The following is a 27,661-nucleotide window of genomic DNA, read 5'->3' as shown; positions in this document are numbered from 1 at the left end:
CTACAGCAGGGCGATTTTGCGCGTTCCCGTGACTCTCGCCATAGAAAACAAAGCTGAACGTCTTCCATAACAGCTAGGGGTGCAGACTTGAGGAATATCCGAAATTTATTCTGGATACATCAAGCTGAATATGGATTTACAGTGGGTGTAGCATCGTTGGAGACCGAGCCTTCTTGGCTGGGGTGACGGCAGGACATTAGCGAAACCGACGAAAATAACATCAGTGTGTTTTTTTTCTCGGGGTGCTTTGTCTTGTCCACCTAACGATAGCAAACCATCATCATTCCCGTTTTCAATCGCAAGATATTCAGCTAGTGATCACTAGCTGCCGCCGCCGCCGGGATGTATCATCATCATCATGTTGTCACCTAAAAGTAACTACTAAAGGACGTCGGATTGTGAAGGGAAAAGCAGAAAAACCACGCCGAGGTCCCCACGGGTTGTCACCGGGACCTGAATCTGTGTGTTAGCCACAGTCGCAGAGCCCACTGTTTTCGGCGATATGGCGGAGCAGGGCTACTCATCTTGGTGAGTGCGCACAGGCACAGCAGCTACCGATTAGCAGCGGGGGCTAACGCTAAAGCTAAAGCTGCTACAGCTGCCAAGCCCCGGTTGATAGATATAGGTCACTAAACCAATGAATTATAAATCTGACAATTCATACAAAGGCTTGGCTCTTCACGCCGACGCTATTAGACACATTTATCACCATGCAGAGAACCAAATGACACCCATTTTTTGTATTTTTTTTTTTCCAACTGCTGGGTCTGATGTTGCTAATAGCTAACTTAGCTTATGCTAAAGCTAACGGCTTTGGTGCTGTTGTGATGAGCTCCGGAGCTAGCTGCCTGGCTAATGGTCTGATAAGCTCACTGGCGTGTTAGCAAGTTGGTGAATGACTACTAATGGTGGTTAGCTCCTAGAAAAAATGTATTTTTTTGTTTAATAAGATCAGTGTTGCATGGAGGCGGTGTGTGTGTGGTGGGGGGGCAGATTAGTGGACGCTAGCTATGCCAGCAAATTAGCGTTAGCTGATTAAATGGCTAATGGCTTTCTTCGTCGTCGACCCGCTGCTCACAATAACAAAGGTCCTGCCGTAGAGCTAGGCTGAGCTAACTTGCATCGCAGTCATGAAAATAAAATGCCAGTTTAAGGGCTGAGCTTGGCATAGTGACACACGACAGGTTGTTAGAAATCGTCTTTACTAAACTGTGGGGGTACACACACACCTAAAGCCAGATTAACATTATAGCTGAATTTTAGCGCTTGGCAAAGGCAGACAGAGATGATGTGATCACTGAATTGCGTTGTGTCCCCATGAATGAAAAGGACCTGACTTCTTGCTGAGGCCTTGCTAATTAATGAAGGCTGAATTGTTCCTGTTTACTCCACGGGTTCAGTGTTTGTAACGATCGTTTGTATAACAACATCCTCTTGTGTCTCTCTCTGAGTGTGTGAATATAGTCTAAAAACCAAAAGACTCCCCCAGACCAGAGAAGAGTCATTGAATGGTGGGGGTCCACAGGGATGCAGCGTGTTGATCTCATAGGGTTTAATGTCAGCGTTTTGGGTGACTTTTCTCTTTCATCAATTGTATTATATATATTGCGAGAAACTGCTGACAGGGAGATAGATGAAGCTCAGCCACTGCAAAAAAATGTCCACTTTGATGTAGGATTAGGTCAAAGACTTCTCATCAACACAGACACATCACATTTATGAACTAATAATCTACCATGTCCGTCATCTGGTGTGGTGATACAGCTCTATTAATGATGTGTTTGACCTGCATCCTGCTAAGGTTAGAGGGCAGCTTTTATCACATCCATTTTAACTATCAATATTCAGCATGCAGGAAACACCAGTTGTTTTATAAGGGAATTGAAGCGGACAGTCATTGCTTTAAAAAATCCATCTGCTAGGTTCAGTTTTTGCTCCCCAGAGTTCTTCTCCAGTGTTTATTCAGTCATGTTTGGGTGATGTTTAGTTTTCATTTTGTATTTCTTTTTGGAGAGGTTCCGTGTATTGTTTGACTTGGTCAGTGTTAACACGTGACTGCCACAGAGACACTGACAAAATACAAAAGAATTTTGAAGACTGAGTGAAGTGCACTAGTTTCTAGCCAATAACAGATGCTTCTACGGTGTTAGGATGCTGTATGGCTTTGTCTGAAACCCCCAAAACAGAGCTGATATAATAGTTATTTGATAGTTTGATAGCAACTTCAAAATTGACTTGTATACATGTGTGTTGATTAAGGTTTTTGTTGAGCTCGGCTAAACATGTCTAACAGTGTACTGATGTTAAATTTAAGTTTTCTGATTGCAAACAATGATTATTTTCATCATTAATCATTAAAATGTCTTGTTTTGTCCAACCAATAGTTCAGAATCCAAAGATATTCTGAGCTGTGTGTAAAATGAAAACATAATATCTTCATCTTTAAGAAAGTAGAAATGGTGAATATTTGACATTTTTGATTCAATGACTGAAACAATTATGAGTATAGGTTGCTGAAGTAATTGTCTAAATGTAGCTAGATAGACCGTTTCATCTAATAATGCCTGCGAAGACAACAAATGGATGAAGGTCTTAGGTCGGTGTGTTTGTATAAAAATCACCTTAACCTCCCCTGGAGAAATAAATCCTGCCAGAATGGGGCTTGAGTGTGTGGTTGTTTGGGTCAATGTGCAAGCTAAGCAGAAAAATATTATTAAGGACAGTGACCATGAATTGTGCCAGAAATAACCTAAATGTCACAGAGGAGCCTCAGAGATGAATAATGAGTAAAGGCAGTGTTACCATTGACACTAAATCGATGCTGGAACGTTCACACTGTCATCATCTTTGCTTTGCAACCAAACTGTTAAAAATATTGCACAGCTTTTCACACTGTTCTTCAAAATACAGCCATCTGCAGTAGCCTACTGCAGTTATACAACAGTGTCAAATGACTAGTTGCTTTCCTACGTATGTCCTTTTTTAATTTGAATCAGGTCAGTAGAAACATAAAATTGCGGCCCGTTAAACAGAGCTGCAGCTGACAATGTTCAAATCAGGAAAATACCTGTAATGTTGTATTCAGAGTGATTGTGATTTTGGTCAAGAAATACTGATGGTGGTGCACCGGCTCAGTTAATTGTGCCATATCATCAAGCTCCATTAACTCCATATTTTTGTGAAGATCACTTGTGTAGTAAATGAGGTCTTCATGGGGCTCAACAACCATTACACTTGATTATCTGCTCCATTTTCTATATTTTATAATGTACAAACAGTTGTGATATTGACACGTCACAATAATGAGTAAAGCTGCTTTGTGAGTTTTTTATAAGATACAGATAAGTAACCACAGGCACAGATCATGCATTTGGTGGTATAAGTAGTATTTGGCTAAAGGAAGTATTTAAAGATAGGCCAGTAATGAAAGTGTGCATACAGACGCTTGGTTAGGGTGCTGCACTCGGCAGCATTTACAAGTTCTGTGCACAATTAGTTTTATAGCTACTGTATTGCTGCCTGGAGGAAATTTACTAATAAGTAAACCACAGCAACCCTTATTTAGCCTCCTGGTAACCTACAGGCTAATGTACGGTTCTTAAGATTTCTCATATGAAAGCTGGCAAGTTGTAGTTTGAGGCTTCTTTGAACTGCCTTCGCAGCAGCAGCAGGTAGCTTCGCAGCTTGTTTGATTCCCAACAATATGTGAGAAGCTTTTACCACCACACTGGTAAAATATAAGCGATGGTGAAAGGAGCAAGTTTTCACCTACTTTCACTTCCTTACTTTCAGTTTTGAGCCTTTTGCATGTGGTTGAATTCGACCTTATCAGTCCTAACATCCTTATAGATGAAAAGGGCACATAGCAATTAAACAGTCATACGAACATAATGGGAACGAGCAGGCCAATCAGTATTTCAATTTACTTCCCAGGAAAAATTTGCTGCTCTTCCCTCTGTATTTTGCTCAGGTAAATCTGATCGTTTGCTGCACTTGTTGATGCCATCTTGTGGAAACTTTTACTGTGTTTATTAGAACTTAAAACTAAAAAAATTGTTACTCCAGGCCAGGGACGTCCAGTATCACGATGGTAAAATATTGTTTTCAGCCGAATCACTGTGCCTTTGCTTTGGTTTAGCATCTCATTGCTTGAGAGCCCAATGGTTCAATCTTTGTTATCTTCAGGCGTGGTTGGTCAAGTGTGATTATGTGGCTGGCAAGTGCACACAACGATGCCCCAGTAAGATTTACAATAGGACTGAGAAAGGCAGGACTTTTGTGATGTGAAGGGGAAGAGAGAAAAGGTAGGCATGGCGATCATCATGTCAACAGTGATAGATAAATATGATGTGATCCTTTGGCGCAAGTGCTGCTGTGCTGTAAATGTTTTACTGAGTCTCATCAAGATGTTTCTGTTGTCACATCTGTTTACAAGAGGCGATATATTGACAAAGACTGATTACATGGAGTTACAGCACTGGGATTGTTTTAGTGTAACTACTTCCAGTACAGTCCTAATGCTGCAGGCTGTTGCAGCATTAGAAATACCTTGTAACACATGGATGGACAGCGGCATCATGACAAAGCAAGTGCTCAGTATGGGGCTGACACTCCTTGGTCCTTTGATTAAAAAATGAGATCATATAGTTAAACCTCTTTACAATTACAGTCTGCCATGTTGAGTCTCCAATGTGAAATCTGTAGCACCCACCCCTATTAGAGTAAAGGTGGAAGATTATGCTTAGTAGTATGTGAAGTATTTCCCTTTCTTACTCTAGGTTATGCTTGAGTGGAGAAAAGCTGCAAAGACACATTTAAGTTTTTACAAACTGCTGCAGGTAAAAACAAATACCTATAACCACAGATTCTGTGGCACTTGTTAAATTATCCACATACTTGGTTGTCGATCAAGATTACCATCATTTAGTTTTTATAATGAATTTTCCATCACTGGATGAATAAATTGATTGTTTTAGCAAATCTAGATTGATTCATCGATGTTGCTACACACACAGATCCTTACAAAATAAACACCAAGAACGATGCCACATTGGTTCAGTTTTCCGCCTCGCCTCATCTTGTTGTGGCTGCCTGCTAAAATCATCTCGTCAGCTTGTTTCTACTTCCTGTGAAGATGGTTTTAGAAATGTATGGGTCCTCTTACAGGTGTGGTGGAGGGTGCACTGTACATTGTTTCAATAAAGATCATGTTCGATTATTTAAGTTACATCAGGTTATACATAAAAGGTAATTAACTAACGTGCCAATATATTTGTCATTTTCAACAACAGACTTTCTTTTCAGCCAATAAACCTGTAGTAGAGTAGGGACGGTTTAAAGATGACTGTTCTTCGGTTCACAAACTCGTCACACCAATTGGATAGCGGTTTATTAGAAAATGAATCTTAAATGTTCTATTTAAAAATTGTATCAGATGATATGGCTTCATTCAGAAATGGTGGATGAGGTCTGTGTTGACAGTATCCTCTCTCTAAGTAGCAGTCCAAAAGTATATTTTTTCTTTCTTTGGCCTTTTATTAATGAATTCAAGAGAAAAACATCCTTCCTCAGGAAACTAATCCTACAATCCTATTATCAAGACCATTCACAGTACAATCTAATTCAAGCTCGGCCTTTTTAGACACCGACTAATCATTCACACAACTCATTAGGTAGGTAATGGTGAAAATGTTGACTTCTGCACATTTAAAATAAGACTATACATCATGAACAGTGCTATCTGGTCTTAAGAGGCTTTTGTAGTCCTTTTATATGGAAGCTGTGCTTCATCAAAAATGGTCAACCAACACTTTTAGGTCCCATGTCATTGGATGTTACAATTGCATAGACACATATTGACCAAGATGGCAGCTTAGAGCACACATTGACCTGTTTGACCCTGAAGGATTACTGAGACACCTGTTGCCTCCTAAACAACAGAAGCAGCACTAATGATTATTCTTCAGAACGTAAAGAACCTAAGTAGTTTTAATTTGGGGACACGGTAGACAAACTCATCTCAAATGTTGAGGCTGTGGTTTTGGCTGCTCAAAGAACATTAAAGGGATAGTTCAACATTTTGGCAAATTTGCCATAATGCCTATAGTCTTAGGAGTAGGTTCGTTACCATTAATTGTCGTTATGAAATGTTTTTAGAACTGCACAGTTGTTTTCGAGGCAAATGCAGGGACTGCTTACCGAAAACTGCCCCAGACGGTAACACGCATCAGTGGTTTTGCATGAACTTACCTTGAAAACAACCCTGTCTCGTAACGTTCTGTGTCTCATAGCGTGGTGAATGTGCAGGTCACAACTTGTCCATGAGAGTGTTTTGGAGTTGTTGGATTGTGTATTTGATGAGTTTGATGAGGGAAACCAAGAAATCCCATTAGCCTCTGTAGCTAAGCTCTGAGAAGCTCGTGGCTCGCCTCCGCCGTTCAAAAAACATCCTACACCAACAATTAAAGGTAACGAACCTACTCCTAAGACTATAGGGATTATGGCAATGGGCCAATTTGCCAAAATGTTGAACTATCCCTTTAACATCATGAAATCTGGACCTCAGCTTTGATCAGTGCTGCGAGCCGATATTCGATAGCTAATGTCTTTGGCCTAAAACATACTGAGGATGTCACGCTGACGTCTATCCTTGTGACTCTGAGCTGACGTGTGGACCTTGTAGTTGTAACATCATGGACAAACCCAATCCAGGACATTGTATGCTATATTACATGCTTTTTTGACCCCTCACAAAACAAAACTATTGCCACAAAAGAATGCGATCACACACCAGAGCTGCAATGCAGCGAGTGATGAGGTCACAGTTGATCACAAATGACATCCTTGTTCCTGAAGGATGTTGCCCATTACATCCATAAGTGGGGGAGAAAGTGGAGGCCGATAAATGTTGATTCCCCACTGGAGGTCCAACAGCGTCTCCACCCAGCGGTTACCACATGCTTACCTAAACAACCACACAAGAAAAAAATGATATCAATCCTTGGAGCTCACAGTTTTTCAGCTGAACATAGTGTCAACATGTGTGTTTCAAGACAAACCTGCGTAAGATATTGTTTTTGGACACTCGGCCCCTGAATGTCCATGCCGCCTCCTCGCAGGGACAGCGTTTGCAGAAGTCTTCATTGTGGCCTGTTGACCTGGCCCTTAGTGGTCAAGTCATGCATGCAAGTGGCTTGATGGAGGACGGTATTGGAATTGTGTTATTGAAAAACCTAGTCTGTCAGCGAACAAGGACGTCTTATGGCACTTTGGGCTGCCATCCAGCCCTCAACAGTCCGGGATTGTATTTTGTTTTTAAATGTTCCATTCATCTATCGCACCCATGTTCTACAGGCTTCTGTGCACAGAATTCAGACGAACCCGTTCGATACTAGAATATGAATTAGGGCCGTGGTAGATTAAACTTGCTGTCTATGTGCTCGCTGTGTTGACAGTGAGGCAGTGACATCATTAGTGTCTGTGTGTAGATGAACAAGGTCAGTGTCTTAATCACTTTCTTAATGCTCGAGGGCCAAACTGTCGGTAAGACATTTAACCCATTTAGGTTACAGCCGACAAAAGGAGGAGCATTTTCTTGAATACGGTGTCATATTTGGACCAACTACATTGTTAGATGTGTATTACAGCACTGTAGGTCTTGGGTCAAGTATTCTCGGCCCCATTGTAATTTGACGTGACTTAAAAGGTGATGCCTGCTGAGTGTGTTTTTCTCTCATTAAGTAGCGACCTGTATTGGACAAACATGACCTGGGCAGAGCTACATGATGCAGCATTGTCTTGGTGTCCTGTTTCCACAGTGAACTACATGTTACCCCTCCCCTTGCAAGACTCCCTGTAGTCATTCCTGTACTAGTAAATGAATGAAAGAGACAAGAGATTCTTGCTTCGTATTCCCCAGCATCCAAATGAAAAAACTATGAATTCCTGTGCCAAATGCGCACCAGAATGAAAAATGATTTTGAGTCTTTTTATGCAAGGGCTGTTTTCCATGTCAGTAGTTTGAAGAAAAACTACTATTGCAGCCCAGCGACAGTCAGAACTGAAACGGTATTCATTGCATGCCAGCAGAAAAGGACAGATTTCAATAGCAGGGCCTGATACGTCTACACATGTGGCCAAATACTTTCTGTAGCAACTTCTTGGTAGCTATTCTGCAAATTCTTTGACCAAAGCACACGTTATCTCATGAGACCTGTTCTTGTGATGACAGTATTTTATTGTGTTATTCCTTATGGTCATACCCTGGCGCCAGGACAAGCTATATGGTTATGGTGTTGGTTTATATCTTATCAGTATCATTAATGAGGCTGGCAATTGAACCTTTTTTTTTTTTTTTTTTTTTTTTGGAGCTGCAACGGACTTTGTTTTTTTTAAAGCAAACTTTATTGAAAAGTCAGATATTACAAACAATTAGTGAAAACACAGAACATTAAAACAACCCTGAGAAGTTTGCTTTTGGTTATAAAAGAGTCTCATTATTGTGGATGAATCTACATTACCCGCACTTGTTAATAGGTCCATTTTCGATAAGTATAGTTTTGTCTAGTTAGTTATTTTGATATTATTTAGTGGTTGACTCGCCCAGCATTTCCTAGTTTGGGTTTCCTGGACGCTGCCCGGTGGGTCATGGGAATAACGCTGCCAGATCGCTAGTTGGCGCTGTTTATGGTCGGAACTATGACGGTATCAGATCGTCTTCGAACCTCTGACTTTCGTTCTCGATTAATGAAAACATTCTTGGCAAATGCTTTTGCTTTTGTTCGTCTTGCGCTGATCCAAGAATTTCACCGTGCACGCGGAGGCTCATGGGAAATGTAGTGTGAAAACACTTCCCTTTCCGAAACTCCTCGTAGTCCCTTTAATATAATGTATTATATTAATGGCATTAAACCTCTTATCAATGCAATTAAACAAAAAAGAGACTCCAGTGAATATGGATTGTACCTGATCGAACTTTGCTAGCAACACATTCTGGTATGCGGCCTGCGTGGTACAGGGGTTTGCAGAGGAAACCCATTCATATTGTCAGTGTGTTGCCTCACAATAACAAAGTTAAGGACAGAGGAGACGGGGAGACATTTACGCCTTTGAAAAGATGAACCACAGCCGATCAATGAAAAAATAAAAACAAATGTCAAAGTGACACGGTGGAGGAAAAATACCCAGAAAATACTAACTTATTGATGTTAATTCAGCACAGTTATAGGTTGTGGCAGCAGTCAACTTGTGACTATTGTTCCTGTGCTGGTTTAACTGTGTGGAGCAGCTGTCATCAGGCTTTTTGAGACTTCCTCTCTTCTAGTTTGTCACCCTTTGTATATGAAAGCTGTGACCCTCATTCTCTCTCACTTCTTCTCTAAAAACCCTCAGCAAACATTCTGTTGGGAAAAACTACTCAAACATATCTTTGGCATTTCTAGTCCACTATCACTTATCGACCAACATATTCATCTACGGCAATACATTTACAAGCTTATATTGATTGAAACCTAACCACTATTGCAATCATGATAGGTGTAGGGTTACACAAGTGTAATTTTTCATGTGAATCATTGCATTGCAGGATTGCTGGCTGCTATAGTGTACATGGCTGCAATGGAGGGTTTAGATCAGTGATGATGGCATTATTCAGGGGTGAGGTTTGCTTTTTTTTTCTTAAAAAAAAAAGCTCCATGCCTGTGTGATGCCTCACCCCTGGCCAGTGATTCTGACAGGTTATGACAGACGGGTCAGGATTAGGGTCAAATCTGCACCTCTCACCTGAAGTCAGCACTTCACAGTGGCGGCCTTGTCTTTGCCCCAGAAAAAAAGCCAAGCATTATAAGGTTGCATGTCAAGTCTGCGCTGTGTCAAAGCTGCAGATCATTGATATGGGAACAATTTGGTGCTTACACACAGCTTCAGTGTGCAAACTAGCAGCCTATTTACACAGTGTCTGACAAAACAGCGAGATTACTTTATGCTGAATTTAGAAGACTAATTAGATGTGTAATTAATTAGATGTGTAATCTCAGAACCTCTGTTTGTGTTTGACTGATAAACAGACTAAAAAGGAGCTGGATGAGGGAAAATCTTAAAGCCTCACTCAAGACAGTGGAGCTCATCTCCCCTAGACCATAATAAAGATACGAGCCGTCTTCAAACTGAAGTGTATGGAATCTCTTTTAACAGCAACCCTGAGCAGAGGACATGCATTATGTTGTCCTTCATCAGGTCGTCTTTATTTTGTCTAGTCTGCCTCACAAAGCTCAATAACACACAAAACGACTTGCCTATCTTTTTTTTTTCTTAAAAAAAGCATAAAAACGGAACCGTAAAACGTAGGACCTTTTTGTGGTGAAAACATTTTGGATCAGGGCCACAGGTCTGAGCCAATTCTTTGTGAACAGCTGTTGCAGTGAAGTGAGGATCCAAACTGTACAGATGGATCAGGAGAGTTAGAGCTTTCAAATAATGTATGATTTATCAAGGTTGTGTACAGCTCAAGTCCAGCACACACACCAGAGCGCATAAGAAGTTAAAGCTACAAGGCCAAAGCTTCCCCAGGGCGGGATGTTGTGTCTTAAAAGGTTAATTCAGATTATGATTTAGAACAAGTCTCCATTTAAGGTATTAGCTAAGTTGAAGTATGATACAAACAAGACATAAAACAGTTTGTTTTTCAAAAAATAAAGACTTTATTGTAAATGAAAAAGAAACCTAAAAAAACCCAACCTTATTGCTGTCGTAAGCTTAGACCTCCTTCCTTTGTCGACAGTTTCCAATTTGCCTAGGACTGTATGGATCCCATTTGCCTTATTGATTTTCATAATCAATAACTTGCAACAAAATTTGCAATTCTTATTTTGCCATCGAATTGTCTCACTCTCAGTTCCTCACTGCTCTGTTGGGTGTAATTACGGGGCCCAGTGATCTCGGGGGAACAGAGTACGTTGGGTTCAGTGTAACACAGCAGCACTTTTTCGCAGCACGCAGCATTAAGCTCATTGCGCAGCGATACAACATATGTTTGATGTGTTTCCGCGTTGTGCAAGTTGGTCACTAAAATATTTGCTGTGATTACGATCCAGCAGTTTAATTGAACTCTGATGACCCAGTTCCTCTTGTATTCACAATACACAGGCTCTACTATCACTCAGTTAGTTTACACTTGCTCTTATAAACATACATGTATATACTTCATTATGTTCGTAGCTGCTGTAACAGATTCTCTGCCCGACACGTAAATTTGTAGTTGTCAGAATATTTTTTGCATTTCTATTTCAGAGGGGAACATGTGGCTTGTGTGTGCACAGATTGAAGCTGCTGCAGATAAAATTGCCACAACCAGTGTGAGATGGTGAAAGTACAGAATTTGAAACGATCGACTACAATTACAGTTGCATACTTGTCTCCAATTTTGTTATTTTCCACAGCATGGTTGGTATAAAAAAAATATGCAGAGAGGTCTGCCACCAGGATGTATTCTGATGTCAGGCTGAGGGTTGGTATGTGTATATGGGTGTGCACTCCTCAGCTGAATTGATTATAGAGCAGAATAGAGAAGAAAAACCACCTTTATTTCAAGAGAAAGGGACACTTGCACAATTCACCACAGTTAAACAGCTACAAGGGGGAGTTTGTTCTGCCCCTGTAGTTTACTGCTCTTCAAGTTCACTATTCTTCTATAATTCAAGTTAACATAGATGCCTGTGTTTTGAAAGGAGGCAAGTTAATAACTGTACTTGTTTTGTTTTGTTAAACCTGAACTATTGTGTGCAGGAAAAGAACACATAAATAACCTAATATTCCTTGAGGATAGAGGCAGTGGGCCAGAGAGGCTTATTAAATATTACATTGTTGATTAAAAATCAGACTATGATTGGTCTAAAGGATGAAAGGAACTCAAACATTTTTTTTTTTTTACCCTACTCTCCATGTAATGAATCTGTGCTATGCTCAAAAATTAAACAGTTGTGGGAGCAGTCAAAGAAGTGGCTCTTACACTTGGGAAGAAAGTAGTGAGGAAGCTGCAGATCAGCTTGAAGTTTGGAGTCTTTAGAGGATATCATTTTGTTCATAAAAATGCTTGTTGACTTTCTAGTTCAGATTAGTATGTTAATGGTGGCAACTTGTGTTTTAGTTAGGCCTGTGACAATTATTACATAACTGCCTGATCGCAATTATTTGAGCTGTTTGCATAATTGTTAACATTGTTTCCATTCATCTGTATAAAAACAGCTAGGTGAAAGAGCAGACGGACAGAACTGTCATATTTCCATCACTATTTGCTTGTAATTTTTTTTTTTTACCATTAGAGGTTTGAATGGTCCTCTTTTAATGACATCATCACGTTGCACCCCCTTCTTCTGCTGTAGTTTAATGGCACACGAGTGGAGCGCCACAAATTGTTTATCTCGAGGCACTTATTTTCTAATAATCATCACCTCGTTTCGATGAGCATCTATCATGGATTTAGTTGTAAAGCCTAAAGGCAAACAGAAATGCATTTTTTATTTTCATGTTCCAATGTTTAATGCCAATAAATGGCTTGTTTTCTTCATAAGGTGTATATATAATTAAACTATGCTTGGGGTTAGTTGCATGAAATCGTCAGAAAAAGACAATTCAATCGTTAATCACAATTATTTCTATGGCAATTAATCATCAACTAGAATTTCCTGATTGTGGCAGCCCCAGTTCTAGTAGGAAAGTAAACACTTCTAGTTGTTGCGTTGCTGTTAATCAGTGCAGTGTCAGTAAGAAGAAATTGTTTAAAACACTGTGTATGTTTGTCTTCGGCATTTAACATAAGATGAGATCAGTGAACAACAGAATCTCACATCGATGTTTCTCTCTCTCTCTCTCCTCCTCAGGGCGTACTCCCTAGTTGACTCCAGCCAGGTGTCCACCTTCCTCATCTCCATCCTTCTCATCGTCTATGGCAGCTTCAGGTGAGTGTCGGCAAATAAACAGTTCACCTCAGCTGTCAGGAGACAGTGACTTGGAGACCCACCTTGTTTTTCTTCAAATAAACAAAACTGAATATATCTGGAGGCCCAATTTCTTAAAAAAAAGTGTACCCTTCTAAAAGTTTCTTTTTCCTTATGAATGGATGTGTTTTAATAAACCTTGTGTTCATAGGGGGGAAAAATCTTTTGTTTGAGTGTTCCAGTAAATATGTGAAAATGCGACTTGCGTTTATTTGCCATGCAGGTGATTCGTGGGCCTGAGGTAAATCTAATTACATTGCACATCATATGATTAATGTAAAAAAAAAACACTTGTTGCAGCAGCGTTCAGCTCTCTCACAGTCCAAGTTTATGCTCTAAACAGTTGGCGTAACATGATTTTGGTGCATTATGTGCACCGAAAACGATCTACAATCCTGCACCTAATGGTCTTTTGATTGATTTAGTTGCATTAGGATATTGGCCAAAACACATTTGTTTTAGAGGAGCGGTATTATCAGGTAAATGGCTCCATAGAGTTTGATTCATAGGCAGAATAGAAGGCAGGTGTTTCTTTTTCTCTCCACATGTAAATCAGTCAGGTGTCTTTGTCTCTGACAAACCGTTTCTGCACTAACAGGTGAGCTGCTGATTCAAACCTGGGACACATTGGACAGAAATCAGTTTTGGGACACATGCTGGTCGTTGGGTGGAGGATTGTAATTATTGTTTTTGAGTCACAACTGCACAGATCAAGTTTCACTGAGCTCATTCTAGTCTGGGGCCGTTGCTTTCACGGAACAAAATCTGAGCTTTCCCTTCCACCTGCTTTTAGTGCGTTTTCAATTTTTGCATTTAAAAGTTTTTATGCTTGGCTAAGACGAATTTGAACCGAAGCAATAAAAAAAAGGAAGAGATATAGCAGGCTTTAATAGGAGACAGACATAGGTGCTGTTTCCATCAAGTGCTTTATGTTGTATATTTCTTTGGTGTCAATTATTCCAGTCTCATTATATCATCATCACCTCCCCCCATGGTTTGATTGCACCAGACTGGAAGATCAGCACCACCAGTTGTCAGATGTGCATTAAAGAGGAACTATGCAAGATTTTTACCTTTATTAAATTTAAATTATGAATTTATTGAACAGCTTCTAGTAATTGTGATGGTTAAATGAGTTGTTATTGGGAGAATGGACGCTCTCCACCTTTCACCTAGCATCACGTGGTCGAAAACCAAACTTGCAAGATCAGCGCCTCCGCCCCAGTGCCCCAGCTCTCCTCTCGGCGGCACCACGACACATAACCCGTAATCTCTTACTCAGATTAGACTGAATCATAACACCTGCATGATATATAATTTAATCGACCGCTCCACGGATTGCCTTCTCGTCGGCTTCATTGAAAACAAATGCACATGGGAGGGAGGAGGGTTGGCAAAACAGCGGAAAAACGTCCGTACTTCCATAGTTCCCCTTTAATCTGCATTTTCGATCATTTTCCTGGAAACTCAGTTTAAAACTCACACTAACACTCACACGATTATAGTAATGTCTCAAGGTCCTTTACTTTGCGCTGTAAATGAGAAGTTTCCTGTCATATGAGAAACGTGACTTGTTAGGAAAAGCACAAACAATGACAATGACAGGGCGTCCCAGTACGACAGTGACAGAGCAGTAAACTGAGCTGACGTTGTTTGCATCTGCAGATTAGAGATAGACGTGGAGAATGAAGAAAATATTTTTGACCTCACTCATAAGGGTCTTTCATAGTACGACATTTGTTATGACTGTGTGCAGGAGTACCAGATGTGAACAGGAGCAAAAAGAAAAAATGCAAAGCGGGAATATTTTTTGGGCTGGTGTGAGGAAAGGGCTTTGTTACTTTTCAGCGAGGAGACAGAGTTCACCTAAAGTTCACAGACCTCTCTGTCTTACTTGGCTTTACTCTGTACTTACACTCTGCATTGAGTAATCAACACAAAGGAGATGGAGATGTGTTTTGTATATATAAGTCAAACTTCCCCAAAGAAAACTTTTGTCATCTTCCACTGACAGAGTTATTTGTATGCAGCAGGAGTCATCAGCAGTCGGCGTCTCTTCAGCAGCCTGTATCCTTACATTAACAGTCCTCACACTTTCTTTTTTAGAGGTTTTGGTAACTGACGCTGTCTTTTCCCTCTCCGCTGCAGGTCATTAAACATGGATTGTGAGAACCAGGAGAAGGATAAAGACGGTAACCCCACGACAACGGGGTCTTTCAATAACAACACAAACAACAGTGAGTGTTAACATACATGCCAAGGCCTGAAATACACAGACAACATGTTTTCCTGGATTTGCCGGTAATCACTCATAACCGGTTGTCTGTTCAGCTTTTGGCCGCATCCTTGAAGCCAGAAAGCCAGTGTATACTGTATGTGTGTTCTTTGGTTTCTTGTGATTTTAAAAAAAATTCTTCTCACTTTTATGTCCATGTTGCTTCACAGGTATTCAGACTATAGACTCCACACAGGCCCTGTTCCTGCCCATAGGAGCCTCCGTGTCTCTGCTAGTCATGTTCTTCTTCTTCGACTCAGTACAGGTGGTCTTCACCATCTGCACTGCAGGTAACTGCGGCTCTCGAGCACATCACGACAGCACTACAGCTGTAGAATGAACTCCTCACATTTCCTGTTCAGTGGTTGCGCTCAGGGGAAGTCCTCTTCTCTGTGCTGATTATTGAAACTGTAAAGACCATTAGCCACCCCATTAAGCTAACAGAAAACAACTGGAACGAGTAGTCGAGGCGTCTGAGGCCTTTGGTCTCAACTGCGGTGTTGTTTGTTCTTCTCCTCAGTTCTTGCAACAATTGCGTTTGCATTCCTCTTGTTGCCAATGTGCCAGTATCTGACCAGACCCTGCTCCCCACAGAACAAGTAAGGAAACCATGTGGATTCTTTGTGTTGTAAAATTGAGTTTGCTGCTGTTGCACAAACTCTCCCATGCTGTTTTGTATATCGCACGTCTTTTACAAATATCCATATAGCTCTTTGACAGCGTATCAAGGTCTCCTCAATTGTGCAACAAATCTCTTTAATTTAACTTATTTTTTATAGAACTGTCTGTGAGGCTTTATGGCTGTAAGTCAGAAATGTATTTTGTGATTTGATTTAACCAGCCCTTTAACAGTTGTATTTTCAATTGAGCGCACAAAAAAAACATTTTTGATATCTTCTGAGCCCAGGTATCTGGATGTATCAGCTCTTTCAGTGTCAAGCAACAGTAAAACCAACAATACAACCCACCTACTCAATACCTGATATGAACACCTCCTCTCTTGTTACAGATTCAGAGCCTCTGATCGAGTTTCAGGCAACCTTTGTCTGCTTCACAGACCCAATAACCATTTTCTGCAGTCTTTAGTTTGGTCTTATTTCGTTTGTCATGACCTGCTCTTAAATAAAGGCTGCACAGGCTGTAGTTTTTGTATCTTTATGCTTCTCAGGGGCCATTTCATCCTGTATTAAGATAAAAAATCCAGATGAGAGCAAAGTCTTTGCCTTTTGCACCCCACATATATGTGTCTCAATAACCCAAATTAGAGATGAAAATCATGGTCTGCCCCACTCCAGCCCAGAGCGTGGTGGTAATACACCTGAGACACACAGGTGGGTCTCTCTTTTGAGAGTCTCTCACTGAGTCAACCTCCTTCACTCAAAAGGGAGTGGACAATGCTACGCTTCAATAGGAAAAATCATACAGCCTGTTAAAGTTTGTTGATATCACTTTGGAACAGCCCTGATTTTGAGCGTATTTCTCCTTTATTGCAGGATATCATTCGGCTGCTGTGGGCGTTTCACTCTGGCCGAGCTCTTGTCCTTCTCCCTCTCGGTTATGTTGGTGCTCATCTGGGTGCTGACTGGACACTGGCTCCTTATGGACGGTGGGTTGCCCTGTCATGACTCTCAGAAAGTTGTGTTAAAGTTTAAAGACAATTTACTGTGCAGCAGGTCGTGTTTTGTAGATCCTCTTGGCACATTAATCTGAGCTGCAGGGCAGTTTGTAGGTCACATTAATGACATTAACAGATGTTGCAGTAATGAGACATGTTAAAATCAACACAGAAGAGTCTTTTAGTCGTCCTGAGTAGCCAACTATCAGGACAGGATGAATGCTGTTAGCATAGCTGTTAACTGGGATGTTATCAGGAAATATATTTCTATTGAACCATCCAAATATTCAATAAAAGCAAAGGTCCTGACTTGAATTCAACTTTCATCATCTCCTGTGGAGGAAGGAACTGGTCATGACCGTTTTAGCAGCACGATGTTCATGCTCTTGCTGCAGTGTGCTGCATACCAACACAGGAAGAAGACATGTTTCTCAGCTGCTAAACAAAACATAACTGACATTTAAATGAACTGGTTTTGATCAAAGGTGGTGACGAAGCAGAGAAAAAGTGAGTGGGCGTGTAACTGCAAGAATTTCAAACATATTCCTGGCAGTCTTCTTCAGTAATGTGAACAATGCAGCATGACAGAAACGTTTCTTCATTAATTCCAACACCCAACCCCCCCCTAGAAAGCAGAAAACAAATACACACACATAAATGAAATCACTGGCTGCTCTGCTTTGATGAGTCAATTTGGGACATTGTTCAGACATGAAGAAGAACATGTGAAAGTGTCTGCATGAACTTTCTTTTCCTGCCGTGTGTCACTGCAAGTTTTTTTGTTAATAATAAACAACTGCTCAATAATCACAAAACAAAAATAAAAACCCAGAAAAACAAAAGAAAACAAAATTCTCTAATTCAGACCAAAATTGGATGGAAAGATGCACAAAGAAAAACATTTGTTTTTCTTTTTATAAAGATGTTTCAGTCCAGTTCCTGTTGTCATTACACCTGTTTGGAATAATGCAAAATGCAGCCATCATAAACGACATATATCTGAGGTTTATCAAGACTTATATTCTCTGTTTGAAAAGCCTGACATGCCCCGTGATTGACCTCCTCGTCTCATGTGTTATCAGGTCACACCACCTGCACCATAAAATGAAGTAGGACACGAGCAGAGAGTTTCCATCAGAATAATCTGTCTAATTAATTAGGCCTGCGTGCACAGTAATTAATGTTACTTAAATAAATGTGATAAAATCACTCCCTGTGTTACTGTTTCAGCTCATTTCTCATAGAAAAAAGTAGGATTCTGTTTTTAACTCTATGGTGTTGTGTGTGTTTCTCTCTCTCTCCTGCAGCTTTAGCCATGGGCTTGTGCGTCGCCATGATAGCCTTCGTGCGGCTTCCCAGCCTGAAGGTGTCTTGCCTGCTGTTGTCAGGACTGCTCATTTATGATGTGTTCTGGGTATGAAAACGCTCCCGTCTCAATTCCCCATCATCACAGCAAACACACGAGCCACGGCCATGAGCTACAGCAAGCATACTGCAAACCACTCAGTAGTATCAATCAGTAGATTTTACAAAGCAGTAATAGTTCCGCCTTTGTATTTTTGTTCTTAACATCCTTGAGCAGCATGTTATGGCAATGCTTACCACAACAAATACAAGAGAGCTGCTTACACAACCTCAATAAAACTAGAACATAAAAGGAAATGACGTAGAATAATCATAAAGAGGAGGACAAAAATGTCTCCTTGAGCCAACTTTTGAGAAATACACTCAAATGTTTTCTGGCATCGGTTGATTTAACCGTAGTTTATTAGCCGCTATTGAATTGGCGCTACTTTGAATCGGCACCTGCACTGAGCACAAAACAAGAAAGTATTGGCCACTTAACAGCAAATGCATCAGCACCAATGTAGCAAATTCTTCTAGCCATGGAAAAGTTGTATGTGATGATGAATGACCATTTGAATATGAGTATGTTTCAGTCGATTAGTGAGCTACTAAGGTAGAAATTCACGAGTTTATGCGTTGCTTTAAAAATGAAGGGTGTGTTTTCCCTAATTTCTCCTATGAAACCACTGAGCCTAGCAGTCGGCTGAAATAACAGATCGATATGAGCATATTTAAATTCATGGGGATCAAGAGCAACAAATCGCAGTTTCAGATGCATTTTCTATTTCATTCATGTAATAATAGTTATGTCATTACACCAAGTGCTGCACTTCCCTCTTACCTCACTAATAAATGTGTGATATGTAACATTAAAAGAGAGGGAAAACACATTTTCACACGCAGACACTTGTGGTTATGTTCTGCCACCGAGTACGTTTCTTGCAATTGCTCCTGCTCGTTCGCACACTGGGCTCCTAGCAACCTGCCAGCACAGTGTTATTTCCCCACTGACACTGATCATTTATGTTCACAATAATGTCAGAATAGAGAAAAATTAGATTCATTAAATGGATGAATCTCAGCTCTTTATTATCTGCTGAGAGTGTATGCATCTGTGAGCTTTATGGCAGTTAGTACGACACAATAGATACTAATAAAATGCCATTTGGGCTCCGGTAATGATGGTGTTGTGAGTGTTTGTCAAAGTGGCAAGCCTAAATCGCCTCTTTACTGCTTTACTGCAGGTGTTCTTCTCAGCCTACATCTTCAATAGTAATGTGATGGTCAAAGTTGCCACCCAACCTGCTGAAAACCCAATAGACGTTCTGTCCAGGAAGCTCCACTTGGGGCCGGGGATGGGCCGCGACGTCCCCCGCCTCTCGCTACCCGGCAAACTGGTCTTTCCCAGGTAAGACTGATGTAACATATCTTAACCACTGTTGGCATGTCAAACTTTAATTGTATGACTGTTTTCATACGGGTTAGTGCAGCTTCATGGTTGACTGGTGAGCTAAAAATAGAAAAGGACAAATCAACACAGATAAAATAGAATTAAATGTAATAATAAAATTTGTCCAGGAGGATGTATGTTTGCTAAAGGGGTTGTTTAACCCCGTGACTTTTGATTTAGTGCCAAACTCCATTCTGAATCTGTGAAGGTCCAATACAGGACACCTCAAAAGGCACTGACTAGTAGTTATAGTAGTTTATTCAATTGTTTTGGTTAAATAGTAACATACTTCTACATGCTACCTGCTAAATGTCACCCAGTAGCTGATAATAGGAAAATAATAGAGTAAATAAAATCATTTTAGAGAAAAGGCAAAAAGCCCAAACATGTTTTTTTGCTCCTTTGTCTTGATGATGTCTGTGATAATAAAGTGACTATATTGAAGTTGTGGATTGTTGGCTGAACAGCTGAGTCTCCAGCTGAGGATGACAGTGCAGGACAATGTTAGGACACTGATAATGGATAATCCCTTTCTAACACAAAATCGTCTCTCCTTTGGCGCCACCCCAAGGCCAAACATTTTTTATGTGACTTGTGGTAAGATCCTCAGAATCCTTAAATAGTCTGTCGGTTTTTCTTTCCTTCATTCAGAAACATAGTTTCCTGTTGCAGGGAAAGTTACAGCGTCATGGTGCAGCTACCGTACTTAGACTCTAAACTTGTGTCTGGCTCAACTGGTTGTAGAAGTGTTGAAACATATGATGCACATGGGATTCAGGGGTACTTGCATTGTTCAGCCACTATGACCCTTCTGCTTATGCACTTAGCTCTACTCATGTAAAACCAATCTCTGCCCTCTTTCTTTTTTCATCCATGCAGCTCCACAGGAAGTCACTTCTCAATGCTGGGAATAGGAGACATTGTGATGCCGGGGCTGCTGCTATGTTTCGTCTTGCGGTATGACAACTATAAGAAGCAAGCAAACGGGGAAGTCCCAGGGCCTAACATGTCCGGACGCATGCAGCGCGTCTCCTATTTCCACTGCACTCTCATCGGATACTTTGTGGGTAAGCAAACAATCAATGAACAGATGGATGTAAAAGGTCAAGGGTGTTATTGTCTCAGAGTGTTTGGAGGCGATGGTCTCGGATGTTGGCTGCCATTATTTTTGGTGTTTCATAAACATCTTTCAGAAGGGAAAGGAGGAACCTTTGATCTCACTTATCCCGTCTTTTTCATTTTCAAGATCTTAAAGGGATAGTTCAACATTTTGGCAAATTGGCCCATTGCCATAATCCCTATAGTTTTAGGAGTAGGTGCGGTACCTTTAATTGTTGGTGTAAGCTATTTTTAGAACCACGGAGCGGAGCCGTGAGCTGCTACACTACGGAGGCTAATAGGATTTCTTGGTTTCCCTCATCAAATATACAATCCAACAACTCCAAAACGCTCTTGTGGACAAGTTGTGACCTGCACATTCACCACGCTATGAGATAATATCGGAACGTTATGAGACGGAGTTGTTTTCGAGGTAAATGTAGAGACTGCTTGCCGAAATACCTCCCCGGTGAGAACGCGTATCAGCTGTTTTGCATGAATTTACCTCAAAAACAACTCCGTCTCGTAACGTTCTGTTATTATCTCATACTGTGGTAAATGTGCAGGTCACAACTTGTCCACGAGAGCGTTTTGGAGTTGTTGGATTGTGTATTTGATGAGTTTTATGAGGGAAACCAAGAAATCCCATGAGCCTCCGTAGCGTAGCTCTGAGCAGCTCGCCGCTCGGCTCAGCCGTTCTAAAAATAGCTTGCACCGACAATTAAAGGTAACGAACCTACTCCTAAAACTATAGGGATTATGATAATGGGCCAATTTGCCAAAATGTTGAACTATCCCTTTAAAGGATAGATGAAATAAGGAAGATGTGACTGACATGTGCCTCTGTCTTCAGGCCTGCTGACTGCCACTGTGGCCTCCAGGATCCATCGTGCTGCTCAGCCAGCTCTACTTTACCTGGTGCCCTTCACCCTGCTGCCTCTGCTCACCATGGCCTACCTGAAGGTGAGACGATTGGATTGGACAGTAACGGTCTGTAAAAGAGCTACTGTATGTGTGAGGCTGTGGCCAAAACTGTTGCTGCAGTTAAATTCCAAATACTGCAGCGTGTTGTTTCCCCTCCCCCTCCAACCCAGACTCGAGGTTGCCAGATAGCCACACGGTAACTTCTGCCCTGCTCCAGCTTTGTGGCCGTGGTACCCCGAGACTCACTCACACAGTCTCTACGCAACCGGAACCAGTTAAATCTGTATAAATGAACTGGGAGAAACTGTGCGCAAAAAGCTAGGAGTGTGTCCAGCAGAAAACTAGGCCACTCCGGCATCTGTCCTCAAATTCTTCCCCGCTTTCAGTCGTCTCCATCTTTCAAATGCATCTCCTATGCAGATCCTGGTTTTGTTTCTGCTTTTGTCACTAGTTTTCAAGAGTCATAGCGAGGTCTTTTAATGTTAGTAATGTCAGACATAATCCACAACGCTTAACACTAACTGTCAGCCTAGCTGCCCAGATGTCACTGACTTTGTGATTGGGAGAGAGCAACTGGCCAAAACATAAACATGTTGTTGTCAGCTAGATCAGTATTTATCAGTATTTCAAGTTAACATGATTCCTTAGGCCGCGTTCAGACTGCCAGCCAAAATCCGATTTTTAGCCCATCCAGATTGGAACTGGATGACTCTTTCTAAGTCTGAACAGTCCCAAATCACATGAAATCCGATTTTTGCAAAACGGATCGAAACCACCTCCAGGAGGTAGTTTCAGATCGCATTTGGACAGATGCGTCTCAGTCTGAACAGCTCCAAACACTCAGATCGGTTTTGACTGTCCGTGACGTCACTCCCCGCGGCGCTGTCACGGTGTTACAGGTCCCGTACGGTCCCGTGAGCTCCAGTTAAATATCAATTTCCTTCTTATTACTTTTATTTTATGCAAACTACCGTGTTGTCGGCGACAGGAGTGACGGCGACGGCGCGCTCCCAGCTCTGGGGTGCTGGAGTTTCCCGTCTCTGTGGCTGCACGCACACACACACACACACACGCACACACACACACCAGTCTCTGGTACACGTACACACACACAGACACACCAGGCGGGCTGAGGTTGAAACTAGCGGGGTAGTGCGGCTGCAGCACCGGGCAGATCACTGTGCAGCAGCTGATCTGTCCGGTGCTGCAGCCGCCGCGTCCGCGAGGCATCGCCTGTCACATACGGCGGAGCCTCCGCTCCGACGTCGTTGCTACAGCAACCTGTCAGATGGGTCAATAATGTGGCCCAGTCTGAACAGAGCCAAATGCGATTTGGACACTTGCTAAAAACAGTGTGGACAGTCAGCCCTAAAAATCGGATATGAGAAAGAATCAGATTTGAATCAGATATGCCTGCAGTCTGAACGCGGCCTTAGTCTCTGGTGACATATTGGGTGATTTTATGATTACTTGCCGTACATTTCTTACATACTGTGTAGCTCCTTAAAATTTTGCAGAACTGAGCAAGTTGGAATTAAATTGTGTAATTTCTGGGAAGAATGACGTAATAGTTCTTTGCTTTAAAAAGACACATAAAAATAAGAGTTTCTGTAGTTTGGTACAAGTTGGTATCGAAAATCTACTGTTTCTGTCTGTATTTCGCTGATGCAGCTCACTCATGCATCTGTTTCTTTTTTCATGTTCTAAACTAGTTCTTCAATAACTACGGTTAGATTTGCTGGTACATGAACAGGAAATTGATTAACACATCTCATCTATTTTCAGTCAGGCAGTGGAGTCACTAAACTGCCGATCATCAGTGATCCCTTTTCTGATAAATAATTATTCAGGCCAGTTTTAGAAAGCCACATAGAATGAGAGAAAATGCGCCACAGGGGTATAAATGGTAGAGGAACAAATGTTTTCTTGGCAGACGTTCAGTTGAGAAGATGGATCGGGGAAACATTAGATCGAAGCCTCATGACTTGTGTCTGAACTGGTGTTTGTGGTCCTCAGGGGGATTTGCGGCGCATGTGGTCGGAGCCCTTCCACACCAAGACCAGCAGCTCCCGCTTCCTGGAGGTATGATGCACCCTGGGATAACCGACCAGCGCGGGGAGGACTGCGGATCCTTTCCCTTTAATTAGAGGGAAGGAGAGAGGGTGCACTCACAGTGAGGCCATGTTGTCATCACTTGTTCATGCTTTCCGCCAATCTTCTGTGAAAAACCCTCAGAAGGACACCAGTGTGTGGATCACAACGCCCCCCAAACACAACTCATCTTTGGTCCCCACATCCTCCCCCGTTTCATCTCCGCTTCCTCTTTTCCTTTTTTTTTGTTTTGTTTATTTCCTCCTCATTATAGCACATCCTGCCTGTGCTGTTTTTGTTCTGCCCCCCGCCCCACCCCCCCGTCTTGCTCTCTTTTTTTCCGCTCTTCTATACTGGTCTCATTTGCCACTTCCCTCCCGTGGCCCGCTCCATTCGACAGGCCTCTTCTCTCTCTTTCTCTACATCTTTGATTTCCTCTGCATCTGCTCGCCACCGACTCAGATGAACTTGAGGGCCAGACCTCCTCCCCCCTTCCCCCTTTTTGTGGACTTACAGTTGTGAGACATGGCTGGGGTTTATATATATTTTTTTAGCATTGTCGTGGTCATCATTATTATTATTATTATTATTATTATTATTAATATTATAATTATTATTATGAAACGATTGAAACAAACGTTGAAGAGGCGGAGTGCTGCGGTGGCACAGGACAGTGCTCTGGAGCAGCGACACAGTGAAGGAGAAGAGTCTTCCCCCTCCATCTGCCCCCCCTCCTCCTCCTCCTCCTCCTCCCCTCCCACGCTTTCTTCAGCTGTTCTCTTCTTCATCGTCCCTCAACGACGGTTTCTCCCCAGCGCTCCCGCCCTCTGCCGACACTCCCTGCGATGAGCTCCACCCTCCTCCTCTCTGTTCATCTGCTGTCCCCATTCCCCACCCTCACAGATAACTATGTATTTTATTTAGAAAAGTTTTATTCTTGGCATATACAGAAATGATGCATTATAAATTGTTAAGCTGCCCCCCCTCCCCAGTGTTTGAGGGGCCGCTTCTATTTGTATATATGTGTACACATGTATTTGCGGTATCTTGAGTTTGTATTTGTGTTTGGGAGCATGTTGTATAGGGCGGGAAACTGACGCCAGCCAATAGCCTGGGTTTGGTGAAGTTTGGTTGCCAAGGCGGCCGGTGAGCATCCATCACTCTGAGGTTGTTTTCTAAAGTTTGTTGGCTTGTGTGATAGAAACATAGCTGATGGATTTTTGGAAGAAAAAAAAAAAAACAAAGGAAAAAAAAAACGTCTTCATCAGTGGCTGGTTGATGGAAAAGTTAGTTTCCTGCTCTAGTGTTAAAGTGTGTGGTATGTGTGTGCGTGCGTGCGTGCGTGTGTGTATGCGTGAGAGAGCAAAAAAACAGATGAGTGAATGTTTGTTTTACTTGGTTTTAATTTGAAATCATGAACTTGTTTAAAAAAAAAACAGTGACAATAGTCAGGTTTCCAGTGAGCTGGGTGTCAAACTGTCACAAACACACGACGTGTCTAATGGAAGCAGTTTGTGTTTCATCTTGTAAAATTTACTGAAGATTTATTCTCAACAGGGGTCAATTTTCTTTTCTTTTTTTATCAGTCTTTCTGCAGACAGGTGGAAATGTAAACAGTGTTTTGTTTTTTCAAATAAATGAATGTTGAATTAATTTTAAAGTATGCTATATTTTCATCATGAAACCTCAACATGCACCAAGCTGGGTTTTGTACTGAATTTTCTGTTGTGCACATCCTGAATTTACACATCTTTGCGGCCAGGGTAACACTAAAAGCATCTTATGTCGGCTTTCACAAGTCTCTCGATTATATCAAATCTTTTTTCTTTTTTTTTTCTATATTTTGACAAAAGACAAGCACATTTCATCTGAACTTTGTAAATGTCAGTGTTTCACCTCAGTCGATGAAGACCTGACTATTGTGAAATTTTGGACTAGAAGCCTGGAGTTGAAGTGGCCAGTGGGATATGGAGACGCACAGTGGTTGGATTCATGTGTAGTTACAGATAAAGGGTTCTCTGGGTGGACAGATGAGTGTGTGTGTGCATATGTGTGTGTATGTGTGTGTGTGTGTGGGCCTGATGAAATAACATCATTACGTCTGTTTGGACCTATAGGGAGGAGAGAGAATCAGTTGTGCCCTTCAGAAATCAAAACTGAGAATTAGAGATTAAAGCTAACCCATAGGATGTTTTTACTTTGACCATCTGGTACCCAACAGTCTTACATCCTTCTTTTTTTTTTTGTCCTTCCACTGTTTTGTGGTGCTTGTCAGTTAATATCTAATGTATACTGGAAAAAGTGCGTGAGAGTGAGCGCACGGCAGAGATGTACGGACGACGCAGTTTGCTGGCTTTTTTTTTTTTTTTTACTTTTTTAATGCTATCTGGCCGTGCATGTGAAGTGTACAGTGTATCATTTCTCAGACTGCGTTAACAGGGCTACTGCAGTTGTGAGTCTCTGCTGGCAGACAACGAGGCACTGGACCTATGGGGGCTTGCAATTTGTGGGGTGGGACGAAAGGCTGCAAGTCAGAAAAGACAGCGATTGGTCAGCTCTGACCTCCTCTGACTGATTCACAGAGACTAAATATTATTATGACCTGAATGCTGTCAGGTTGGGACGTCCCGCCTGCCGCTCAATGCAGTTGTCAGCCTGGACATTAAGGAACCACGAACCCCCATCACCTCTTCATGGACATGGAAAGAAAATATATAGCTTTATATACATATACATATATATATGTGTGTGTATATATACATATATAAATAACTGATGACGATCATGGAGACAAAAAAAAGTTTTTTTATAGAAAATGGAATTTCTTTTTACCCCGTTGTTTGTAAAGATTTTTTTTCTTTAGTGCTTTAGTTTGTTTTTTTATTTTACTTTCCACCTCTTCTCCCCTCCAGCAGAGGACTCAGCTCTGTTGGTGCATTGATATTACGGCTGAATGGATTCTGTATAGAAAAATGGTGAATAAAATAAATTAAGAACTGTGTAGTGAAACATGAATCCTGAAGTGCTTGATCTAAAAACACTTTGTCTCCTTTTAACCCCCCCCCCTCTTCCCTCCCTCCCTCTCCCCTTCTCTCCTTGTTCAGGATTCTGCTGTAAATAAACATGACTAACTGTAACACCGGCGTGTCTCTTTCATTGTCTGACTCTCCTGGTGAATTACGCCTTGTTTGCATCATATAAAAACTCTGCTGATGACCCTGTACCTGTGTAAACCTCTGACTAAAAAGAAAACCATGTTACATGTCTACACAGACAATTTCTTGTGAATTTCATAAGATTAAAATAATCAACAAGGCAGGAGTTCTCTTTTGACCTTTTTCCTGTGTTTATTTTGGGGAAACGTGGACAGTCCTGTCATCAGAAACACCGAGGTGAACATACAGTATTTTGTCATTTTTTAAATCTTTGGTTTTAGGAAAAAAGATATCATGAATGTGCTAAATTACAGTAAGACACCTGCCGTGCAGTTGAGATGTGAAGGAACTTTGAACATCGTTTCTTAGCAAAAATCTGTAGGTGTGATCTCTCTATGTCCACGTTGTTTTTTTCTGTCTTAAAAAAAACTCACCAGACCTGTGGTTTCTGAAAATGTGCATGCTCGACCTCAGTTTCGACAAAAACATTTTTGAGAGGTCAAATGTGACGACAGGTGACAAGGTATCATTGTTGTGTTACCGTGACAGCTCATGAAATGTGCCTCTTCAACTTAGAACTACAACTCCGGTACATAAAACCTTCTAAAAATTAATTGAATTAAGCACATGTTGAGTTATTTATAGGACACGTGTATCTTCAGCACCATGTGTCCTCTCACACCCGCAGCTTCACGTCAAAGTCTCAAAGTCTAG

The 27,661-nt window shown here is 41.4% G+C and overlaps 1 protein-coding gene across 1 annotated transcript; it reads left to right on the top strand.

The window, feature by feature from the left end:
* sppl3 (signal peptide peptidase 3) lies at positions 1–27,008 on the top strand. The gene is made up of 11 exons (XM_083983441.1): positions 1–528; positions 12,876–12,953; positions 15,141–15,229; positions 15,438–15,557; positions 15,788–15,866; positions 16,761–16,873; positions 18,190–18,296; positions 19,474–19,637; positions 20,559–20,746; positions 21,631–21,740; positions 23,718–27,008. Exons 1-11 carry the CDS (start codon positions 503–505, stop codon positions 23,787–23,789), a joined length of 1,146 nt encoding a protein of 381 aa, XP_083839567.1. The 5' UTR covers positions 1–502; the 3' UTR covers positions 23,790–27,008.
* The last annotated feature ends 653 nt before the right edge of the window (positions 27,009–27,661 follow it).

Source organism: Trachurus trachurus (assembly GCF_905171665.1).
Source record: "Trachurus trachurus genome assembly, chromosome: 12".
NCBI lineage: Eukaryota > Metazoa > Chordata > Actinopteri > Carangiformes > Carangidae > Trachurus > Trachurus trachurus.
This window is presented reverse-complemented; position numbering and strand designations above follow the sequence as displayed.